This window comes from Megalops cyprinoides, chromosome 4 (assembly GCF_013368585.1).
Source record: "Megalops cyprinoides isolate fMegCyp1 chromosome 4, fMegCyp1.pri, whole genome shotgun sequence".
Lineage (NCBI taxonomy): Eukaryota > Metazoa > Chordata > Actinopteri > Elopiformes > Megalopidae > Megalops > Megalops cyprinoides.
In genome coordinates this window covers 31,899,706-31,920,306 of record NC_050586.1, presented here as the reverse complement: position 1 = coordinate 31,920,306, position 20,601 = coordinate 31,899,706, and the positions used below count along the sequence as shown (strand labels likewise).

General features: G+C 37.9%; 1 protein-coding gene across 1 annotated transcript; it reads left to right on the top strand.

The window, feature by feature from the left end:
* The first annotated feature begins 6,100 nt into the window (after positions 1 to 6,100).
* Positions 6,101 to 20,328, top strand: LOC118776458 (arrestin domain-containing protein 3-like). Its single transcript, XM_036526817.1, has 13 exons — positions 6,101 to 6,591; positions 6,890 to 6,965; positions 7,074 to 7,221; positions 8,734 to 8,836; positions 9,752 to 10,017; positions 10,138 to 10,221; positions 14,578 to 14,866; positions 17,212 to 17,253; positions 17,604 to 17,664; positions 17,767 to 17,914; positions 18,101 to 18,197; positions 18,756 to 19,012; positions 19,285 to 20,328. Exons 1-13 carry the CDS (start codon positions 6,336 to 6,338, stop codon positions 19,687 to 19,689), a joined length of 2,232 nt encoding a protein of 743 aa, XP_036382710.1. The 5' UTR covers positions 6,101 to 6,335; the 3' UTR covers positions 19,690 to 20,328.
* Positions 20,329 to 20,601: the final 273 nt, after the last annotated feature.

The following is a 20,601-nucleotide window of genomic DNA, read 5'->3' as shown; positions in this document are numbered from 1 at the left end:
GCCTGAGGACTGTGCAGCAGACCAGTGGCCATGACTTCAGTGACGCCACTCCCGCCCCCATTCATCACACCGCCACGGCAACCATCTCCGTAGTTACTGCTGTCATGGCGCTCTAACGCTCAGCTTTGTTCTCTCAGAGATTAGCTCACCAGCAGCGGCCTGTCACAGAGGTCTGTGGCCACCTGGCTGGATGAATGGCCGCTTTTCTTTGGACTTGTGTCAAATTCTCAGACGAAGAGAAAGCCTAACGCAGCCATCCCTAAAATCAAGTCAGTATGACAATACCATCATGAAAAAAGTCCAACAATTAAATTAATGACCCATGTGTCAGAACTCTGTTATGATATTATCTGCACAAGTGCCAAGCAGTGGGCTCTCTCCATTTGATAATAAAACCATTTTAAAGCCAATCAAGATTTTTATTACTCACCCACCACTTCCTCCAATACCAGATTTTATTTTTATACAACAGCACTTGTTTTTTAAAAGCCTTTTACACCATGAATGGCAACAGACTTAAATACTGAGCATTTCTTCTGAGGCAAAATATGCTTCACTTGCATCAACTGCATGATAACTTAGATAAGTGTTTTTTTTTTCTTTTTTTACTTAGCAGACGGCCAATATACATTATTTTTCCTCTTTTAATGACATTGTAATATTCCTACCATCATTGCATTTTGGGCATATTTAATAAATGCTGCTTATAATCTTGATTCTTGAATGTTTCAGTGAATCAAGGTTTTGTTTAAGTGCAAGGCATTTGTGGAAAATTTTTATAGTCTGAGCAGCTTCCATGATTTTTTATTTTTTTTGTTTGTAATTCTAGGAGTTCAGTGATGAATCAGTAGATATTGTAAAAAGTAATTCATTTACAAAATCGTGTTTGAAAAAAGCTTTCCTCACAGAGAACTCATTTTGTAGTTGTTTAAAGCTTGCCTACAAGCTACTCTAGAATTTAACTCTATTTAACTAGTTTCCTTTACAATAAAATAAGCAGAATTAATTAGAGAATGAAACAAACAGTGAATGATTTCAGGATGAGTTTTATTGTGTTGTATTTGAAAATGAAAACAAAAAGTTTACAGATGGATGTACCAGCCAAAACCAAATCAATGAACTTCACAAAGACTGTTTGTCAAAACTACAAAAACAAAACTACCTGTGTAATCTTCCAGAAAGAGGTGCCTTTAAGGTTATTGTAAAAGGCATAACAGCAACTCTTCAAATCAATATTTTATGAGAATTTTAACCAAAAGAATGCTGTCTTTGGTATACGATTTTACCTAGTAAAAATAACCCTGTATCTGAATTGTTTGAAGTGCTGATGCCAATCAGATAATTAAATGTGATACCTACAAAATGTGCTCTTGGCAGACCTTTGTCCTGTCAAGTTTTTAACTGCTATGATGTTGGAACTGTAATCATTTAATGTAATGATTTCTTCCTCAAGTAGAAACTTAATCTAGGCTAGAGGCATAAAAAACATGTTAGCTTAGCCTGGTCTTAAAATGAGGAGGGTCGGTGTAACGGAGCGCATGTCCGTTCCATGGACCTTTGTAAAATGAGCAGGAATATCCGGGGCAAACATACACAGACTCCCAAGTTGGAGGAAAAGACATTTTATTTCACTCACTCCTTTGTTTACCTCCTCCCAAATGCACCTACACCATGGACTCTACAAACTAACAAGGAAACAGGCGGAAATATCTTAATACGCAGGGTGGCCAACTGGGTGGTTAAGAATTTCTAAATCTTGGACATGTTTTTGTCAATATGCACCTTTTTAGCAGCTAATGTAAATTATATGTTTTTGGTTTGGGGCAACATGGCCTACCTGTTCATTCATTGGCACCAGCAGGACAGACACCATCAGCCAGAGGACCCAAGGGCTGGCAGCTGATGGGATTTGTAGTGTTGGGAGGGCACCAGCAAATTAGGCTGAACAACATGGGCTTTGACTGTGAGGGGGGTTCCTGTGTTTGCTTTATTATCTCTTATAATTGATTGGTATTGTGTTTGAAAGATGCCAAATACTCAGTTTATTCTAAAACGGCTGGCTTCCTTTATAAGAGCAGCATTCAGTCAGTAGAGCAAGAGAGCTGGCTGAAAGCGCAGTGGTGTTGAGAGCAGCTGTGTAATTGCCGTAGTCTATTTTGCCTGCTTTAGGCAATTATTGTTTGCATTTTGTTTGTTTTGTGTTCTTTTTTGCACTAGTTTTTTTTTTTTTTTCATTGTAAGTTTATTATTTTTATTACTTTCACCTGTCACGGATTTGGGTGAATAAACCACCATCACAGCATCATCATATCTTTGGTCTCAACAGTTTTTTTTTTTGTTTTTTTTCCATCTCCTCCTGTCTATTCTACAACAGTCAGAAAAAATTTTAAGTTTACTGCAATTGAAGTTAAGTGCTGTATTAAAATATACAAAAGAAATTATTCTACACATACTAGTATGGATGTTAAGTTTGGTTGAATCATAACAACAATCGCATTTTTCCAGTCTTGTCTTCCTTTAAGTCTTTCCTACACCTTCCAGTTACCTTTGGCGATTGCTGAACGGCATATGTAATTCAATTTATCATCAGCAGGGGGAAGCATTCTCAAATTCTCAATATTCTCAAATCATTCTCTCTCACACAGACACATTTTGAACACGTGGGTTGACATTGCCAACTTCTTGTCTTTGCTTGCTAGATATGAGGTACTGTACCTTGTAGTATACTTAATAACAACAAATGCAAATATACAGTACCAGTGAAAAGTTTGGACACATGTGATTAAGATTAGGGGAAACATGCATCCAAAGGCATTTTGATGTTAAGACTTATGCTTAAATGCTTGAATTTTGTTTTTTAGACAAATGTAAATAGTGAAGTTGATGCCTATGTATGGATTTCTATCTAAAAAATAAATTTAAAAAGGTTTTTGGCCATTTTGAAGAATCTAAAATATAAGATAGCTTTGATTTGTTTATAACAGTTTTTGGTCATTGCATAATTTCATTTGTGTGTTTTTTTTTTTTTTTTTTATAGTTTTGGTGTCTTTACTATTATACTAAAATGTGGAAAATAAAAAAAAAGAAAAGTATGTCCAAACTTTTGCCTGGCGCTGTATGTTATACATGAATTTCATATTTCATTTTTTAAATTTTATTTTGACCCACAGTGACTGTAAAATGTCCTGTAATGTAAGAAGACAGAGTTAACACTTTCATAAGTTTAGTATCCAAAATTATGGTCAAACTTCAGTGAGGGATAATTACTCCCTGTATTGTAGTTATAGAAGAATTCAAACATCTTGATTCAAAGCAGTACAAAATCGTATCACATCTGTGTTTAAGAACTGTGATATGGAGGACAATTTTGACTGAACTTCAGCCTAGGTAACAGGTTAAATCATATCACTGGCAGTCCCTGGAATTCGAAATGTGTATGCCAATTTTTAAACTTTCTTTCCATGATCCATGAGCTGTGACATGTGTTGGCTTCTTCATGTCAGCATGACCAGTGGTGTGTTTCAGAGTTTTGGTCAAGTTTTTGATTTGATATCATCACTACCAAAAGCACTGCCAAAATACCTCCCATAACATGCAAATATTTTACAGTTTATGACCAAGCAGTGAACTGTGGACAGGCCACTATCTTTAATATGTCTGATAATAAACCATGTAAATAAACAAATGACAACTTAATCACTGTTTTACCTAAATAAACACAAAGCATAAAGCACTTGCCTTTGTTCCAACAGACTGCACATAAGACATAAAGGAACATCTTTATTAAATTATATTTTTCCATTGTTGTGCTTTTAGAGTAGTAACAGTATCTGAACAGCAGGTGGCAGTAAAATCCATTTACAAACCAAACGTATTAGTCAAGTTGATCAGATCAGAAACTATGTGGGATGTTTAATTCACATGACCAAAGTTTCAATCAGTATTTTACCCCTCAACATGTGAGGTAAAATAGGTCATGTGTGATTGTCAGGTGATCTATTAGCATTGTTAGGTGTGTCTAGCACTGCTTCTTTCAAGTAAGCAGGGATGGTTCTAATCACACACTGATGACTCACTTGAAATGGCATGGCAGGGTAAATAGCCACATCATAAATTCCACTTACTGATAGTGGTGTAATGTTTAAGATGACATTCCGCTAATCAAGATTTCCACATCCCGCTTAAGAACCCAGTCACCTGACTGTGTGGAAAGCTTCATTTGAGAAGTGACTCATGCTGCAATACAACCTTCAACATGGAAAAAAATTGTGTGGTTGCCAGATAATGTTGCTTTATCTCAATAGGATAACAACTTGGCAAAGAAGGTCGATATGATCCAGTGCTGATAATAACTTGATATGGCATGGCATGGTAGGGGAAAATTAATTACATTCATTAATTACAATTACATTACAATTACCATTACACTAATGGCGCCTTCAAGAGAAAACTGAAAATGCAACTTTTCAAGCTGTATGTCTTGTCTACCTTTCTCTCTATCTATTTTTATCTGTTTAATCTATCCCTATTTTCAAAAAAAAAAAAAGTTTAGCACTAGTTTAGCACAGTAACTTACTGACCTCTTGTAATACTTTATATTACAAGTATCTGCTAAATGATGTAATGTAATGTAATGCGAGAACTTCTTCACAAATTAGACCGAGGGCCATAGAAAGACAATCCATGACAAATTTCATTCCAATAAGCATAAGGGCGAGGAGTAAAAGAAACAGCATCAGTTACGTGGTACAAGGAATGGAACCAAAGAATGAGGAACACAGAACCTGAGTGAGGATTTGTGGACACACGAAAACCCAAGAGGACAGAGCCACGTAAACAAATTCATATTACTTAAATTAGAATTCAATATATCTGTTATTTCTTGTGTCACCCTGAAGACATGCGAAGGATGTGGCATACTGAGAGCATTATGGAACTGTGCCCTCAACACATTATATTTTTCCTTCTCGAACATTAGTTCACCTGAACGCAGCTATTTTGGAATGTTGTCTCTGTGGAAGACAGTGCCCCTGCTCTCCAAAAAAACTGAATTTAATCGTAAACCCAAAGAATACACAGTAAGACTCTACCATGGAAAAAAAGGAGTTATCTTTGCTGCAAAGTTAAACTGATTTTGAGATTCTTCTCTATTTTGATCCATGAAATCACAGGGGTTTCCAAGTTCACCTTTTCATTTAATCCATGAGAAATGTTCCATAGATAGTTTCCACAGATTTTCCCTGTCCCCACCCACCTAAAACAGAACAATCAAATTTGTGATTACTGGATTGCCATTTTCTCTAGATTTAAAACAACTAAATCTTCTGCTAAATATCTGCACATAATGTAATCAGTTTTCTTTATATGAAGTAGCATAATTTGACTAAACACCTGTTGATATCTGACAAAAATGAGAATATTTTAATGAAGCTGCTTGAGCGTTACCAACAACAAATATACACTTCAAAGACAAAGCTAATAAAGGGGACCAATACGGATTATTCATGGTAAATACCTATTTTTTGATAGCAGGAAGGCTGATAGGCTGATATCAACCTATATTTTTTTTTTTCCATTTTAAAGTTTAGTCTTAATAGTCCTCTTGTTTACTTCATGCCATCAAACATGCCATTGTGTCTAAAGTTCTAAACGTCTGGATACCTCTTGTGGCTGTAGTTAAGAGTAAGGCGAAAAAGCCTGAATTGCCTTTTATATAGGCCCTACTAGGTATATATAGGCTTATAAAAATGAAAATTACACCAACTAACTTAAATTCACATCATGTTAACAATGCTCTGTTATACATGCTCCTTAGCAACTATTTAACTGGACAGGTCTTCGCTTTTAAGAACGCTCATATTCCCCATTCTATTAAATGAATTTCCCCATTTAAAAAAAAAAAAATGTTTTTTTTTTTTTTTTTCCTTTATGCTCCAGTAGCACTTTTAATCCATCGACATGATAGCCTGCCAGAAACGGGGAGCGGGCGTAAAATAACACGCAGATCATCAGGCCAATACTGCTCATGCGCGTGGTGCACAGGAAGCGGTCAGCCCAGTAATTGCTCTTTTGTTGTTGAAGTTAGTCTATGAAATCGGGAAGATACAAATAAGCAAGCGAGATACAGAACTGGTTTGCAAGTTCTTCTGTCCTTATATATATATATTTTTTTTTTTTCCATGAAAAGTGATTGTTCGTGTAGTCTGACTAACTGTATGTTGCACATTTCAAGAGTGTTGGCATAGCTAGCGGTAGACTAGCTGGTAGGTGCGGCTAACGAACCAACTCGCTATCGGGCAAAATCTGACTAGATAGTTATCCACATTCCTTTGAAGATGTTTCAGCAAACGTTTAAATCGTTTGAAATAAATTTCGATTCATTGAACGAGAGAAACAGTTTCTCATGTGGTGATATTATGTCAGGGCGAATTACTTTTGAAACATCAAAAGAAATAAAGGTTGATTCTATCATCATTGTTGTAAAAGGAAAAGTGAAGGTTTCTTGGACTACTGGTGGGAAGAGAAAAAGAACTCACTCTGCCAGAGTGGAGTATTTTACCATCAAGAGCCCTCTCATCGAAGGAAATAATGGTTGTGTGATTATTGTTGTTTATAATATTACTAGTAGTCGTAGTCCTAGGTGGTAGTAGTAGCATGTCAACAATCGTGTAACCTACTGTAGTGGTAGTGTGGTAGCTACTCTCAGTGGTACGTAGTAATTACATTGATTTAAGTTTAGCTTATTTGTGCTCTCTAACTAGAAAAGTGTTCTACATTTTTCCTTGATATTATTGTTGTCTTCATTTAATTTACAGTCTTGTTAAATTATTGTTGCAGTATTACATAAAACATTCATTTGCTAACATTACGTAATTTTTCCCACGTATAGTGGCAGTTGGTGCTGGTAGTAAAGTCCTCCGACAAGGAACACATGTGTACCCATTCACATTGCAAATACCGCAGGGGTTCGTATACCATTAGGTCTGCAAATTTATATACGGATTATGATAACGTTGTCGCATGAAAGGACTATACATGGTACAGTGCGTTTTCTTTTTGATTTTCCCAAACAGGAACTTTCCATCATCGTTTAAAGGGTTTCACGGCATGGTGATGTATTACCTGCAAGTTGAGATACGCAGACCATGGCATCTGGTTAAAGAGTTCCGGACTGATTTAACTTTTATCAGCCATGTTGATGCAAACCACCCACAACTGCTAGTAAGACGTTGCTCTGTGCAAGTGAATACAGTACTGTATGTGGCAACCAGCTCTCTGATATTTTACAGTGGAGTAATAATTACTTGAGAATTACCATTTGATACTGTTATAGGTCCCATGGCATGATTCTCTGTTGGGGTGAAACAGAGGAAAACATTGTTGGGGCATGTTGCACCTGGAGAACTAGTCTATGAGTCAGTTTGACATTTAAAATTTCCCTGCACCCATGGCTTTTATTTTGACAGGTTATTTTTGACTGTTGGGTAGGCTGCTAGGTCATTAACCCTTGCAGACAGATGTATGCAGACATACGAGCTCATGTACATATATGTGTATGCAAGAAATTGGAATTTGGAATTTGGAAAATAGGTTACACCAGCAAATACAAAGAAGCTCAATTAAAACATTGCAACTGGGAGTAAAACAAGGCCTTTTTCCAAGGAAGCCATTAGTCAGTTTTGAAAGTAGTAAAGTTAGCTCTTGATTTTAGCTGATTAGGTAACTCATTACAGCTATTTTTTTTTAACCATTTCTTTATACTTGGGACATTGAAACACATTCGGAGTTATCAGGACAGAATAAGAGCTGTCAGTAAGTAGAGTAAGCGTTAGGTAACTTGGAGCATACATATATATGTATCTGAAAAGCACCTAAAACCATTTTTTTTCCATTTTATCTGTTGTGTTTAGCCAATCTAATTTTATACATTACATAGTGCTAGGTGTAGCTTTGTTGCAATTTGAGATAGTCTTATAACGTCCTTGTAGTCCAAAATAGGAATCAGCACTTTTGCCATTCGTACTTTGTACTTGTAAAACTTGTACAGTATAACAAGATCACTGTGTTTCTCAGAAGTTAATTCAGACTGCATTCAAAATCTCAGGTATTTAGAACAGTTAACATTTTCAGTGAGTGCACCACCTGCTGCCAACATTTTAAATTGGCCAATTGCAGTTTGAATTGCACATGCATATACTTATTTGTTAGCTCTGAATCATAATATTTTGCCATGTGTGACTATAAGACAGTTGTCATGTCAAAGGCAATTTGCTCCACTTTGTTCCATTGTAAGGTATAAGTTAGACCTGTATATTGAAATGTTTGTGTTTTAAAGTGAGGCTCTGAATTTATTTTGTTATTCATCTGTGGATTTACCTTGCTTTTGAGTGTTTCTCAGTTACAGGTAGGGTACAGTGTTTGAATACACTGCCCTTACCAGTTGCTTAGTTTAGTAACTCTTGTCGTGCTTATCCCTGTATCTCCAAAGAGATTTCTCAGATACAGGTGTATTCAGTCTAAATATCGCATCTGCCCTTGATTGGGCAAGTTAAATTTCACATAGCTGACTGAAGCCCATGACATTTGCTGGAATTTATTATATTAGAGATCACATGTGAAGAGTAACAGTATTTACTCATCAGTTATGATTATGCTTTCCTTTACTCATTCCACCACATTCTGTATCTTGGCTTATAATGAAATGAAGTTTGACTTCTGATCTTTTTGATCCAGGCACCACTGGCGTCTGCCAATGAGAAGATGCTGTGCTTTCTCTGCTGTGCCTCTGGCCCCATCTCCATGAATGTCCGACTGGAGAGGAAGGGTTATGTTCCTGGTACTGGGAAACTCTTTATAAACGCAACATATGTGCTCCTCAGATTGTCTTCACATTGATCATGCTCTGTCACCATAAACTATCAGTCACTGTGGAGACTGTCCACACACACCAGTGATGGAGGTTCATTCCAAAGTTGAGCTAAGGATATTAGAGATTGTAATATCTGATTATGGGCTAGGGGCAAAATACAACAGTAAAGAGACACCAACATCAAACATTATGTTTTGGGATCAGCTTTCAAGAGAAAATAAACCATTTCTTCAACACAAACTAGTGGTAGATACTAAATAATGGTTCATAATGGTAAATATGATGTGGCCTCAATAATAGTAAAAATGGGCAGAAGTGCATTTGACTGCATTTAAACAAGGAGTACAACATTTCTAAAAAAAAAAAAAACCTCACTGTTTTGTCCTTTCTCTCCCTCTTCTAACCATCCTCCACTCCCACATATGGCACTGACAGAAGCAGCAACAATTTTGTCCACAGGAGACTGCATGCTGGCATACGCTTCTAAGGCCTTCTTGTTTATGTTACTCTCTATCATATGTCTTTAGTTTTCTGTTGATGCATGATAGGTGGCATATCTGAAGCAGTAACTCCTGCTAAGACCTCAGACCTAGGTGATATGGTAGAGATTAATATGTCAATTAGTGAGGGTTTTTGCAGTTCCCAGTAACTTTAGCTGGGTACTCCATAGCAAGCTAATGGTGAGGGGACATCTGATTAATTGAATCTACAGTTGAAAATCTTCTCATGTAAAATTTAGCCCACAGATAGGAATGATGTTATTATCATTAAAAACATCCACACAGCAAGTGTTTGCCATACAGCATGTGAGGTTCATATTCAGAGGAACACACTCAGAGTTTAGGTCACACAGTGTTACTGACACATTTGTTGTCCTTGCAGGAGAGAAGATTAAGATCATGGCAGAGTTTGAAAATGGCTCCTCTCGTACACTTGTTCCAAAGGTGCTCCTTATTCAGGGGCAGACCTTCTACACCATGTCTAGAACGACAAGCCGCCATTTATCTCAAGTATTGGTCAAAGTCGAAGGAAGGCCTGTGATGCCCTATAGTTCTGACGTGTGGAGGGATCAGATGCTACAGATACCGTTCAACATTCCCCTCACCATCTCCAACTGCCAGATTCTTGAAGTGGCGTACTCCCTGTTGGTAAGCATCATCATTGATTGACCGTTTCCCAACCTATTGCTCTCATCACACATTGATGATATTCAGTATTTACTTAAGTGATTTTGGTATCCCAAAATGTTCTTCTTCGTTTTTAAACAGGTGAGACTGTGCATACCAGGAGGGCGTGACCTTGAAGTCAACTTTCCACTGGTGATCTGCTCTATTCCTGTGTATTCCTATCCTGCCTAGACTCCCAGGGATAATCTCCAGGAAATAGCATGGAAAAAGAGTTGCCTCAAACCTGAATGTTGGAATATTAAGGGTATCTTTTTCCGTGGGGATGGTGAGGGTGGTGAGGGTTGGGGGAGATTGGTCTGAGTTTACTAACCATCATTTTCACTCTACCTCAAAACTGCATGGACTATCTTTAAAATATCCAGAAAAGATATCCATAATTATTTTCTTTCAGGTATGTTTTTTATAGGGATTTCCATTTTTGTCTATTTGTTATAAACTCATCAGGTGCCTATTTTAGCACTCAGTGTAAACAACCTGCAAACATTATGTGCTGCAATTTTGTCCTGCTTTTGGTGTTGTCAGTGGGCTTCAAGTTGTGACCCCTGTCCCAGTCAACAACCTTATCAGATCTGTTGACTGAACAACTCAATAGATGTGCCTTTTCTGTCTGTTTACAGTAGATACAAGATTTCACTATATTGATCACAGGGCAATATTTACACCATTGTCAATATTTGATGATATACTTCCAAACATCTGAACACCCTTTTGGCTGTTCAGATGGAAACAAGATGGAAACAGGTGTTTAAATGTCTTTTGTTATAAAATCTGGGGGGGGGGGGGGGGGGGTTGAATAGAAAAGTTAAATCATGATGGATAAGATACTGCTAAGCCATTGCTGAAAAGAAAGCATGGCATTTGGTCTTTAGAGCAGCCTCAGCTCAATCTGACAGCCATGCTTTCTCTTCATTGCAAGTGCCATGCTTTTCATTTAAAACAGCACTGCACTGCACCACAGACGTTTTAGTCTAATTCACCCAACACAAGTAGGCTACCAGTTGGTAAAATAAAGATTGCCATTGTTGTGCATTTTTGTAATCTGTATCATAAGGTCATAGTGTGTTGAGATTAAGGGCAGGAGAGACTGTTCGAGACAGGCGTTTTTGCGCTAAAATGCGATTTTCGCAGCCAGAAAGAAGGGACTCTGGACTCTGTGTTACACAGACGTTTTACATTGTTCACTATTCTACATGAACAATAGGACAAATCTGGGTTTTTTTTCTATGCAATGGTATATATTCAAAAAACAACACTGTACTAGTGGTGTTGGGAGATCAGTAGGGAACAGAAGTTCTTCTAGCCTGGGTACAAAATCAGTATTCTGTGATGTTAAGATGAGGTAATGCACTGTGTTCATATAAATATTCCAAGATGCTTATTGTGAAGAGTACAATTATTAGTCTCCTGCCCAACTCCCTAATCTGGTCATCAGATTTCCCCCAAGTTATTTTGGCTGAGTAAATGTTTGCTTCCACAGGTGAAGGAGATTCTGGCACAAAATGGCTGCCATTTTCCAAACAAGTGAATGTGACATACTGGTGTTGGTTGAGGTGAAAGACCCTCCTCATCTCCAAAATTAGCTATGATTCTTGGAAACAGTAAGTTGAATACACGGACAGTGAGCAGTGTCTGTTCAGCCATTTTTAGGGTATGGAGTGAACTGTAGTTCTGAGTGATCACATCCTGTCAATGTAGCTCGTCAGTGCAGCCCCATGTCAAAAGTTAATATGGTCTTTCTCCTTTACTGGCAATTTTTTTCAATGTAATTCTGATGATGGCAATGAGGGACAAATTATTTGAGCATTTTTCACCCAGTTTGCATGTAGAATTGGTAGAACACCACTGTTTTTATTTGTTTCTCCTGATGTTATCTGGTGTGCTATATAATGTATGTTATATATGTATGTTAGATATAATGTATGTCAACATATACAGTATGCATACAAATGACCAAGTTACTGATCCATGTGCCTTCAAACTGATTTCTGCCAAAATGAGTACAGTATTTTGCATTAAATTGTGTTTTTACAGTATAACTTATATAAATACCTCAAGATTACTATGCATGTTTCAATTTTTTTTAATTTTACAAAAATGTGTGGAGTGGCGTGATATATCGAGTTGTATATGAAGAGGGAGGGAGGGAGAGACATGATACATGATTCTGACTGACGTCAGAAGTCTGAAGGACTTGGCTAGAAGTGGTCTGTTTAGCATTGGGATACCTTAATGTGTTTTTACTTGGAAGTGTTCTCAAAAGTTCAGGCCCAGAGTTGGATGTTAACTAGCATAATTACTCACTAATTAAGTTAAGTTATGTAGAAAATGTATTGAGTATGTATGTATGTTTATTCTGTAAGTGTACCGCAATGATAGTTGTAATGTTGTTGATGTGGTTGTGAAGTGTACTTAATGTATTATACCATGCTAGCCTTTCAGGTTTCTCTGGATAAGCATGTCTACCAAACAAATAAAAAGGATTTTAGGATTAGCCATGTATGGATTCCATTTAATCCATTCCATTTCTGATTAGAATTAGTTATCACCAGTAGCTTTGAGTTGAACAACTTTTGTTTAACTGACTGAAGATCTTCAAAATTGTACTGGCTACAATTGTTTCTGTTGTAACCAAATTATCTCACTGTACTGTTGTCATAACTAAAGCATAAACAAACAGGTGTTTTCAGTCTCCTTTTTTTCCCCCCAGAATCCTTGAATAAACCATCAGAAGTATTTCCAGTAAGAAATCTTCGTCCTGATCTGAATGCAGAAATTAAGAAGACACACCTCTTTTCAGTCTGACACAGTAGTGCTACATGCCAAAATTTCATTGTACCCCCACCGTGCAATGACAATAAAGTCTATTCTGATTCTGAAGAAACAGTTCTTTCTATGTGTTGGAAGTATACCTCATGATGCATTATGTAATCTTTGTGATGTAACAGGCACTTTCATTCCTAGGTGTGTCACTAGTGTTGCCCTTAACCCAGGTTGCTTCAGTAAAATAACCAGCTATATATATGAATGGTATGTAAATTGCATTATGGGAGCATATTGAGAGCAATTGCACTAAGAGCATCTGCTGAGCAAACAAATAATAGCAATATTCAAAGTTTAAGAAAGCTTAAAGTGTTCAGTTATTATATGCTTTATAGTGATCAGCTACACAAACTTTATTATCTTTGATATTTAACATTGTAACTGAAACTCTTATTTTGTGGATCAGGCCAAATTTGTAACACATGAGTGGAGACAGCAGTATGATGTTTTATCAGGTGTGTAAAGATGCCTTTACATGATTGCCATTTAATAAACTGAGATGACTACTTCCAAAGGCTTTTATTTAAGTCAGCTATATATAGTCATGTTCAGTAAAGACAATTACTATCAATGCATTGTTATAGTTCTGTATTCTCGTTGGCTAGCAATGCTGAAATGGTTACACATCAGGTCTCTCTTGAAAATGAGATCTTTATCTCAATGGGTTTCACCTGAATAAATAAAGGTTAAATGAACAGTCTATTCTGATGATGCAAGGTTGTAACCTGATCACTTATACTGATAACAAAAGGTATTCACTTCCTGGAAGTCTACAGTAAATTTGATGTGGTGAGTTTTGGAACTGGTTGGTTGAGGTCCCTTACCTCTCCTACCCACAGACCTTTAAACATATACTCAGCTATGAGCAGTGCACCCTCTGAATCTGTCAGCATGCAAATATTGCACTACAATTTTCCAGTAATACACACATAATAGACAGCAACGCTGAATCAATCATTTGTTTTCAGTTCAATAGCTTATTTTTCAAGTTTCCCTGCTTCAGCTTTGTCAACTGTGGCATCATGGTGTGCTGTGAAAGGATAATCTTTTCGAGCTACTGTAGCAGCTACATATCTTTATGTGTCTACCTGAAATAAAAATGTAATAACAACAGTGTGACAAGGCAAATATGAATGGTGTGGCCCTTTTAAGTCATGTCTTTGTGAGTGGCCTACAGCGGTGCTTATGTAAGCATCACAAGGGTGTGGCACTGTGTCGCACTCTAGGCTCACTGCTTTAATACATTTTTTTCCAAACAACGAAAGATGCAAATAGCAAGCGTTTTGTGCAGATAGACCTCTTTCATGTTTATATGAACCTCAATAATAAATTTCGTGTTTATTATTGAGGTTCATATAAACAACGAAAGATGCAAATAGCAAGCGTTTTGTGCAGATTCATGTGATTTCATGTTTAAATGAACCTCAATAATAAATTTCGTGTTCGGGACAACATTTTGACTGTTACTTCGTTATGTTCTTTGATGTTATTTTTCATCAACTACCAGACACTCATTCGTCACAAGGACCCACGACCATAGGAGCGCGCACCATGCCATCCCATCTAAGGGGTGTGCCCGCTACTGCACGCATTACGGAAGTGAAATCGGAGAGGAAACAAGACGTTTTAGATTTAGAGTAGTTTATATCCAGTTCCCTCAGTGACATGAAAAAAATATTCACTTAATTTTGAGATTAACTTTATTTTTTACACACTTTTTTTGGGCGAACGATGTCATCAACTGTGAAAAATATCTCGATAAGTTACGATGCCATCAACGAGCGCAATACCTTCTCCAGCGGAGATTTCATTACGGGGAGAATCATTTTGGAGCTTGCAAAGGACGCTGAAATCAATTCGCTCTCGGTTAAAGCTAAAGGAAAGACGGAGGTATTGTGGACCGAGCGTCACAACAAAAACACCGTGACTTACCATGCAAAAGAAAAGTACTTCTCAATTCTACAACATGTTCTACAGAAGCAGAGTGGAGGTAATGTATCAAACTCTCATGTGAAAGTCTCAGATATGTCTTCAGATATGCAGTGTTCTATGTAACTGAAAAGTGGCTGTTGACTTCAGCATTTCTGCTCAATGTTAGGGGAACACTAGACACGAGTTGCTTTCTTACATAACCGATTAACCCCTTCAACGCAATGAAAGTGCACGTGTGCCTGCAAAATGAACGTAGGTACCAACTTTAGACAGTTGCCTACCCATTTAAACAGGCGAAGTTATTTCGGGTCGAGCAAAGCTGATGAGTGGGAGCAGGGTTGAGCTGGTTTGTCAAAAAACAAACAAACAAACAAACAAAAACAGGTGAGCATGGTGTGCAAAAACTGAGACGGACAAAGGAATGTGATCCTTTTCAACAATGGTGACTGCAGTGAAATGAGAACCTCAATCAAGAAGAAATGTTGTTTGGAAAATGACATACCTTCCCAGGTGAGCATTACATTGTGTCGCAAGGAGACGAGGGTGCCAGGAAATGGCTGAACCAGAACACAACTACAAGAAGCGGCTGTTTACTTTCCCCACCCTTGAATGAAGGGAAACAACTGTGCCGTTCAGCCAAAATGAAATCAAAGTTCATCCTGCTAGAGGGCAGTGGTGCTTAATAGGCAGGAATCCAGTTACTGCATGCAGGCTGTGCCTAGTCTTCTCTCCGCTAATACAGGCCCTGCTGGCTGTCTCTATAACAGGGCAAATTAGCAAGCTGATTAGCAAGTGAACACAACTGTGCAGGTGGCCGCCTGTGAGGCTGCTGCTGTCCCATGTCCTAAAGTGGCTGTGGGGAGAAAGCTGACTGACAGTGGCCAGAAACAAACAAACAACAAAAATTCGGGGGCACCTCTCTGTAGTTGCGCCCCACCCCTTCACAGTTCTTGTCAAAATCTTGCATTTTACCTGTGACGACATTGCCGGTAAAATTGTCACAATGTGATGATAGAGAGTTGTCACCATTCAAACTGTGCCTTAAATCCACAATTGCTGTTTCAAAAAATTAGATTAAAAAATGCATTCTGTGTAAAAAAAAAAAAAAAAAAAAAACAACAACAAAAAAAAAACAATGTAATGATATAAAACAATTGGGCAAATATGAAGAGGCAAATGCAAACATGAAATGTTAATTGTAGAGGCAATTTTGTAATGTCCACATCTTTACAGTAAGGTTAAGTTCTGCTCAAATCAAATTGCAAACACAAGCTCAGTAAAATAATTTCAAACAATTTGCTTTGTGTTGTACTCACTTGCATTGCTTTTTTGACATGTGTATTCACAGTTTTTTTTTTTTTTTTTTTTTGTAGTTTGCATAGCTTTTCATGAAAAAAAACATTGTTTTTCAGCAAAAATAGCTTTCATACTGATGTGAATCATGTTATAAGGCAATGCACATGAGATGGACACAAAGTTGTGTACTCAAATGGCTTTAAGTCAGTTAAATAAAATCGTCCAAACAGATTAGGTGAAGAAACTACCCAAGTGAGCAGGCCAGAGCTGGCAGTGCAAAGGAAAAAATGCTTTTTACTTACCCTGTGGGGAAAGGGATTTATAGCTGCATAGAAAGCTGTGCTAATTTAGTGTATCTTGATGAGATCTGAAAGATAACATTTGATAACAGAAGCAACCTAAATTACGACCTGGTTGAAATCAGTCATAAGAGACTTGAGTTATGGTGGTGGTTAGAGGTTGCATGGAAGAAACTACCACACAGAGTGTATGTGTTACAAAGCGAACAGCGAACCAAAAATACAGATGTGGTATGGAGGATGAACACATTCAACACCAGTGGTTGTATGTGGGAGGTGGGGGTGGAAGTAGCTCTTCGTGACAATTTCTGTTCACTGAATAAGAACAAACACGTACCATGAAAAAATGACAGCCTGGATAGTGTTACGTTATGAGAGACAGGGCTGAAAAGTAGAATGGCAAGGCAACTGTTGGATTGCACCATTTATTTATTTAAAAAAAAGATACCATGGGTGAAGTGATCTGAGAATTAGCATTAGCATTGTCAGTGTCTACAGTACCTGACTGAAAGAATCAAAAGCCAATTTTTGAAATGCTTACATGAGTCCACAACTACTCTTCTCTTTTGTACTTCCTTACCACCCCCCCGATTTTAGTTTTTTAGTTTTTTTTTTAATGTCCCAACATTTTATGTGAGGAAATTAATATGTGTATGAGGTTCCACAGGTTTATCAGAACAAGCAGGATTCTTATTTTGTTGTAGCAGTGTCCTTGTTGTAACAGCGTCCAGCCATATTGCTGTAAGTCTTTACTTAAATAATCACACAGTCATGGTGATGGTACTGACATACTGGTTTATTTCTACAGGAGATCATGGAGCTGTGTTGACAGATCAGTGTGGAGAAACCTGTAAGTGTTCTTTGTGGTTCCCCTAATCCAGTTGAGATCAGAAGCCAGCTCACTGTCTTGGCCTCTTGGGAGGCTGTATATTGGCCATTAAATCTGAAAATGATGTAGGCATGAAGTTATGCCCAGATTGATGTTACAGTATTGCTACATTCAAAAGATTAGGGTTTAATTGCTAAGTGGTAAACAGCAATTCAGATGCCCAGTCCATTCCAGCAAGATCTGTGTTCAGCACATTGGCGTGTGGAGTTTGTTTGCACTTTTTCAAATTTTTGTGTAATTTTTACATTTCACTTTTATGAAAGTCTTTGTGCTTTTTTGTAAAAACAATTTGGTAACCTCTTTTTTTCCAGATAGTAATGTAATTGTTGCAGGAAGCCATGTGTACCCATTCACGTTCCAGATTCCACACGGGTAAGAGCTTGCTTGGAGGAGTACTGTCCCAACTGAAAGCTTCTTGACTGTCTGCTTTACTCAGAAATTCTCATTGTGACCAATGCCTCTTTCCCATCACAGAGATATGCCATCATCATTTAATGGCGTTCATGGGAAGGTCATCTACACACTCGAGGCCAAATTGAGCCGGTCAATGCGATTCCCTAGCAAGGCCAAGGCTACCCTCAACTTTGTTTCAAAACCTGATATGAGTATTCCTCAACTGATGGTATGCATGCATCCTTTTGAAACAATTTCACTTGTCACGGACCACATACCATAGGACGCTGTTTGGACAGGACACAAAAAACTGGCATGATGCACACAGCCTATTCCAGATTTTATATTTGTGCCTGCCCAATTGAGAGTGTCACTTTGTCAGTTGGGAATGACTTTATTATCTCATTTCATGCAGTCACCCCAGTATGGCACAAAGAGTAAGAAGATGAAACTGTTCACCTCTGGGAATGCTTCCATCAACATTAGTACTGAAAGAATGGGTTATATGCAAGGTAAAATGTCAGCCCTCGTATTTTCTTTGTACACTTCCATTGGGAATGTTGTAGGCAGCCAACAAATAAATAATAGCTTAAATAATAGCTGTGGATTTTAACAGTTAGGGCATGGTTTGAGTCTCCTCAGAAGCTGGGTTATACCCTTTCTAGTACTGATGGACATAAAGCATGTCAGATTCTTTGAGATTAAGGCATGAACAAACAGCTGTTTTTTTTTTTAATCATTATTTAAAGTATCAGTAAAGAACATTACATGAGATCAGTAGGTCTAAAAAGTAATAAAGACATTTAGCAGTTAAGTTTTATTGTTTAATTACTTTTGTTAATGATAATTGCAAGAAGTAATTTCATGTCAGGAAAGGGAGAGTAGCAAGTGCTTGAGCAGTTAGAAAACCTCCCAATATATGCTTATCTTATCACTAAGCAATGATTTAGTGTAATAGTTCCCAATGGAAAATGTTCTTCGTGTCAGTTTTTTTCTTGCTTCTTTGTACTGTTATCAACTATTTTTTTTTTCTCAGCTGATGATTCCAGTGAACTGTTTGCTCTCTGCAGGTGAAGGGTTAAAGATCATAGCAGAAATTGAAAACAGTTCATCACGCGCACTTGCACCCAAGTATGCTATATACCAAAAGCAGAGCTTCTTTGCCAGAGGGAAGAGAAGAGTTAGCACCATGGAAATCCTAAAGGAGGTAGGAGAGCCCATCCCTCCCTCCACAAATCAGAAGATAACCAAAGTGCTGAACATCCCTCCTGACCTGCCAATCTCCATCCTAAAGTGCCCAATCCTCAAAGTGGAGTACAAGCTGAAGGTACGTACACAAGTGGAGGAGAATGGCCAAAGCAAGCTAAGGATGAGACCGCTTCTTCCGTTTACACTCGCTCAGGACTCAGTGTTCAATTTTATTGAATTTGGATAATTATAGCAGACATCCAGTAATATGACACTGAATTTTGTTTGTTTTGATTCAGTTTGATTAACTTTTGTGACTTGAAAATAGATAAATACATTTAAATGATAAAAATCAATAATAATTGTCATGTTTAAAACCCATTTCCAGTTCCTGCTCCTCTTGTTCTATAGGTCTATTTGGACGTTCCCTATGCCACAGACCCGGAGATAAAAGTTCCATTGGTTATTCTGCCTGCTCATGGATTCAGTCAGGTGGCCCAGCCAGGCACATCCGCAGGTTTTCAACAATATGGCAACTCTAATCAAGCAGGTTGGAATAACTATCCACCCCAACCTGCCCCTGGGCCGTATGCACCCCCATCTGCCCCTGGGCCGTATGCACCCCCATCTGCCCCTGGGCCGTATGCACCCCCATCTGCCCCTGGGCTGTATGCACCCCAGGCTATCCCTGGGCCATATGCACCCCAACCTACCCCTGGGATGTATCCATCCCAAAATGCCCCTGGCACACAGCCACCTGAGGTTCCAGCTGGAATATATCCATCCTTGACTAATGTAGGGAAAGGCCCCTGTTAGTTCAGATTCTTTCTCTTCAGTGATTGAAATGACTGAATATTTCATCACAAGTCAAGTGGAAGTGACTTACACCTTTCTGAGACATTCTTGCAAAATACCCTAAGAAAACATGTCAATAAGTTAGGTGACTGATGTTTTGTATAGCATGCATAAAATTGTATTGTTATGTGTCAGGGGTTCAGAGACTACTTCCCGCAACAACCAGCAGGCATCCTTGTAACAACCTGTCTTCCTGTTGTGCCTTGCCTAATCCAGTTTTCACCTTTGTGTACTTAGTCTCTCTATGTGTTTGGTTCTCTGTTTAAACTCTGCCTGTGCCTTGGTTCACTGCTCAGTCTTGAGCTGCCCTGTTGTGTATGTTCCTGTGTGCAAAGCTTGGTGTTTTCAAGTCTCAAGTAAATTTTTTTTTTTCCTTTACTATCCGTTTGTGTTACTGTGTGGTCTCTGCAATTGGATCCCGTCTGCTCACCTGTTGCAGTTATGTAGTAGATTATATATGCTGTAGATTGCATTATGGTATTAAATGCATATATATCTTCCATGGATTTCATCAAGTTTTTTATATCTGTATGTAATTCTGATTCCTTGTGCTCTGTCAGTGGCATTTTGTAAGAATTTCTGTGCCAAAATAATAAAATATGGATGAATTTAATTAACCCAACACAATTAGTTATGTCATGTTTATTTATTTTATTTATTTATTTTTTAAGCACAACAGCATACCAAAGGTGAAGATGGTTCAATATTTACTACCTTGTCACAGCTGTGTCTCTTCTCAGGTTGTCCAGTTAACGGCTGCTGGTTTCTACGGTGCTTATTCTTTTTACATTTGAGTTATCAAGTTCTTGCCTTTTGCTGTTACAATGTTGTGTCTTTATTAGCAGGAAATACAACATAAAATGTTTTATTTCA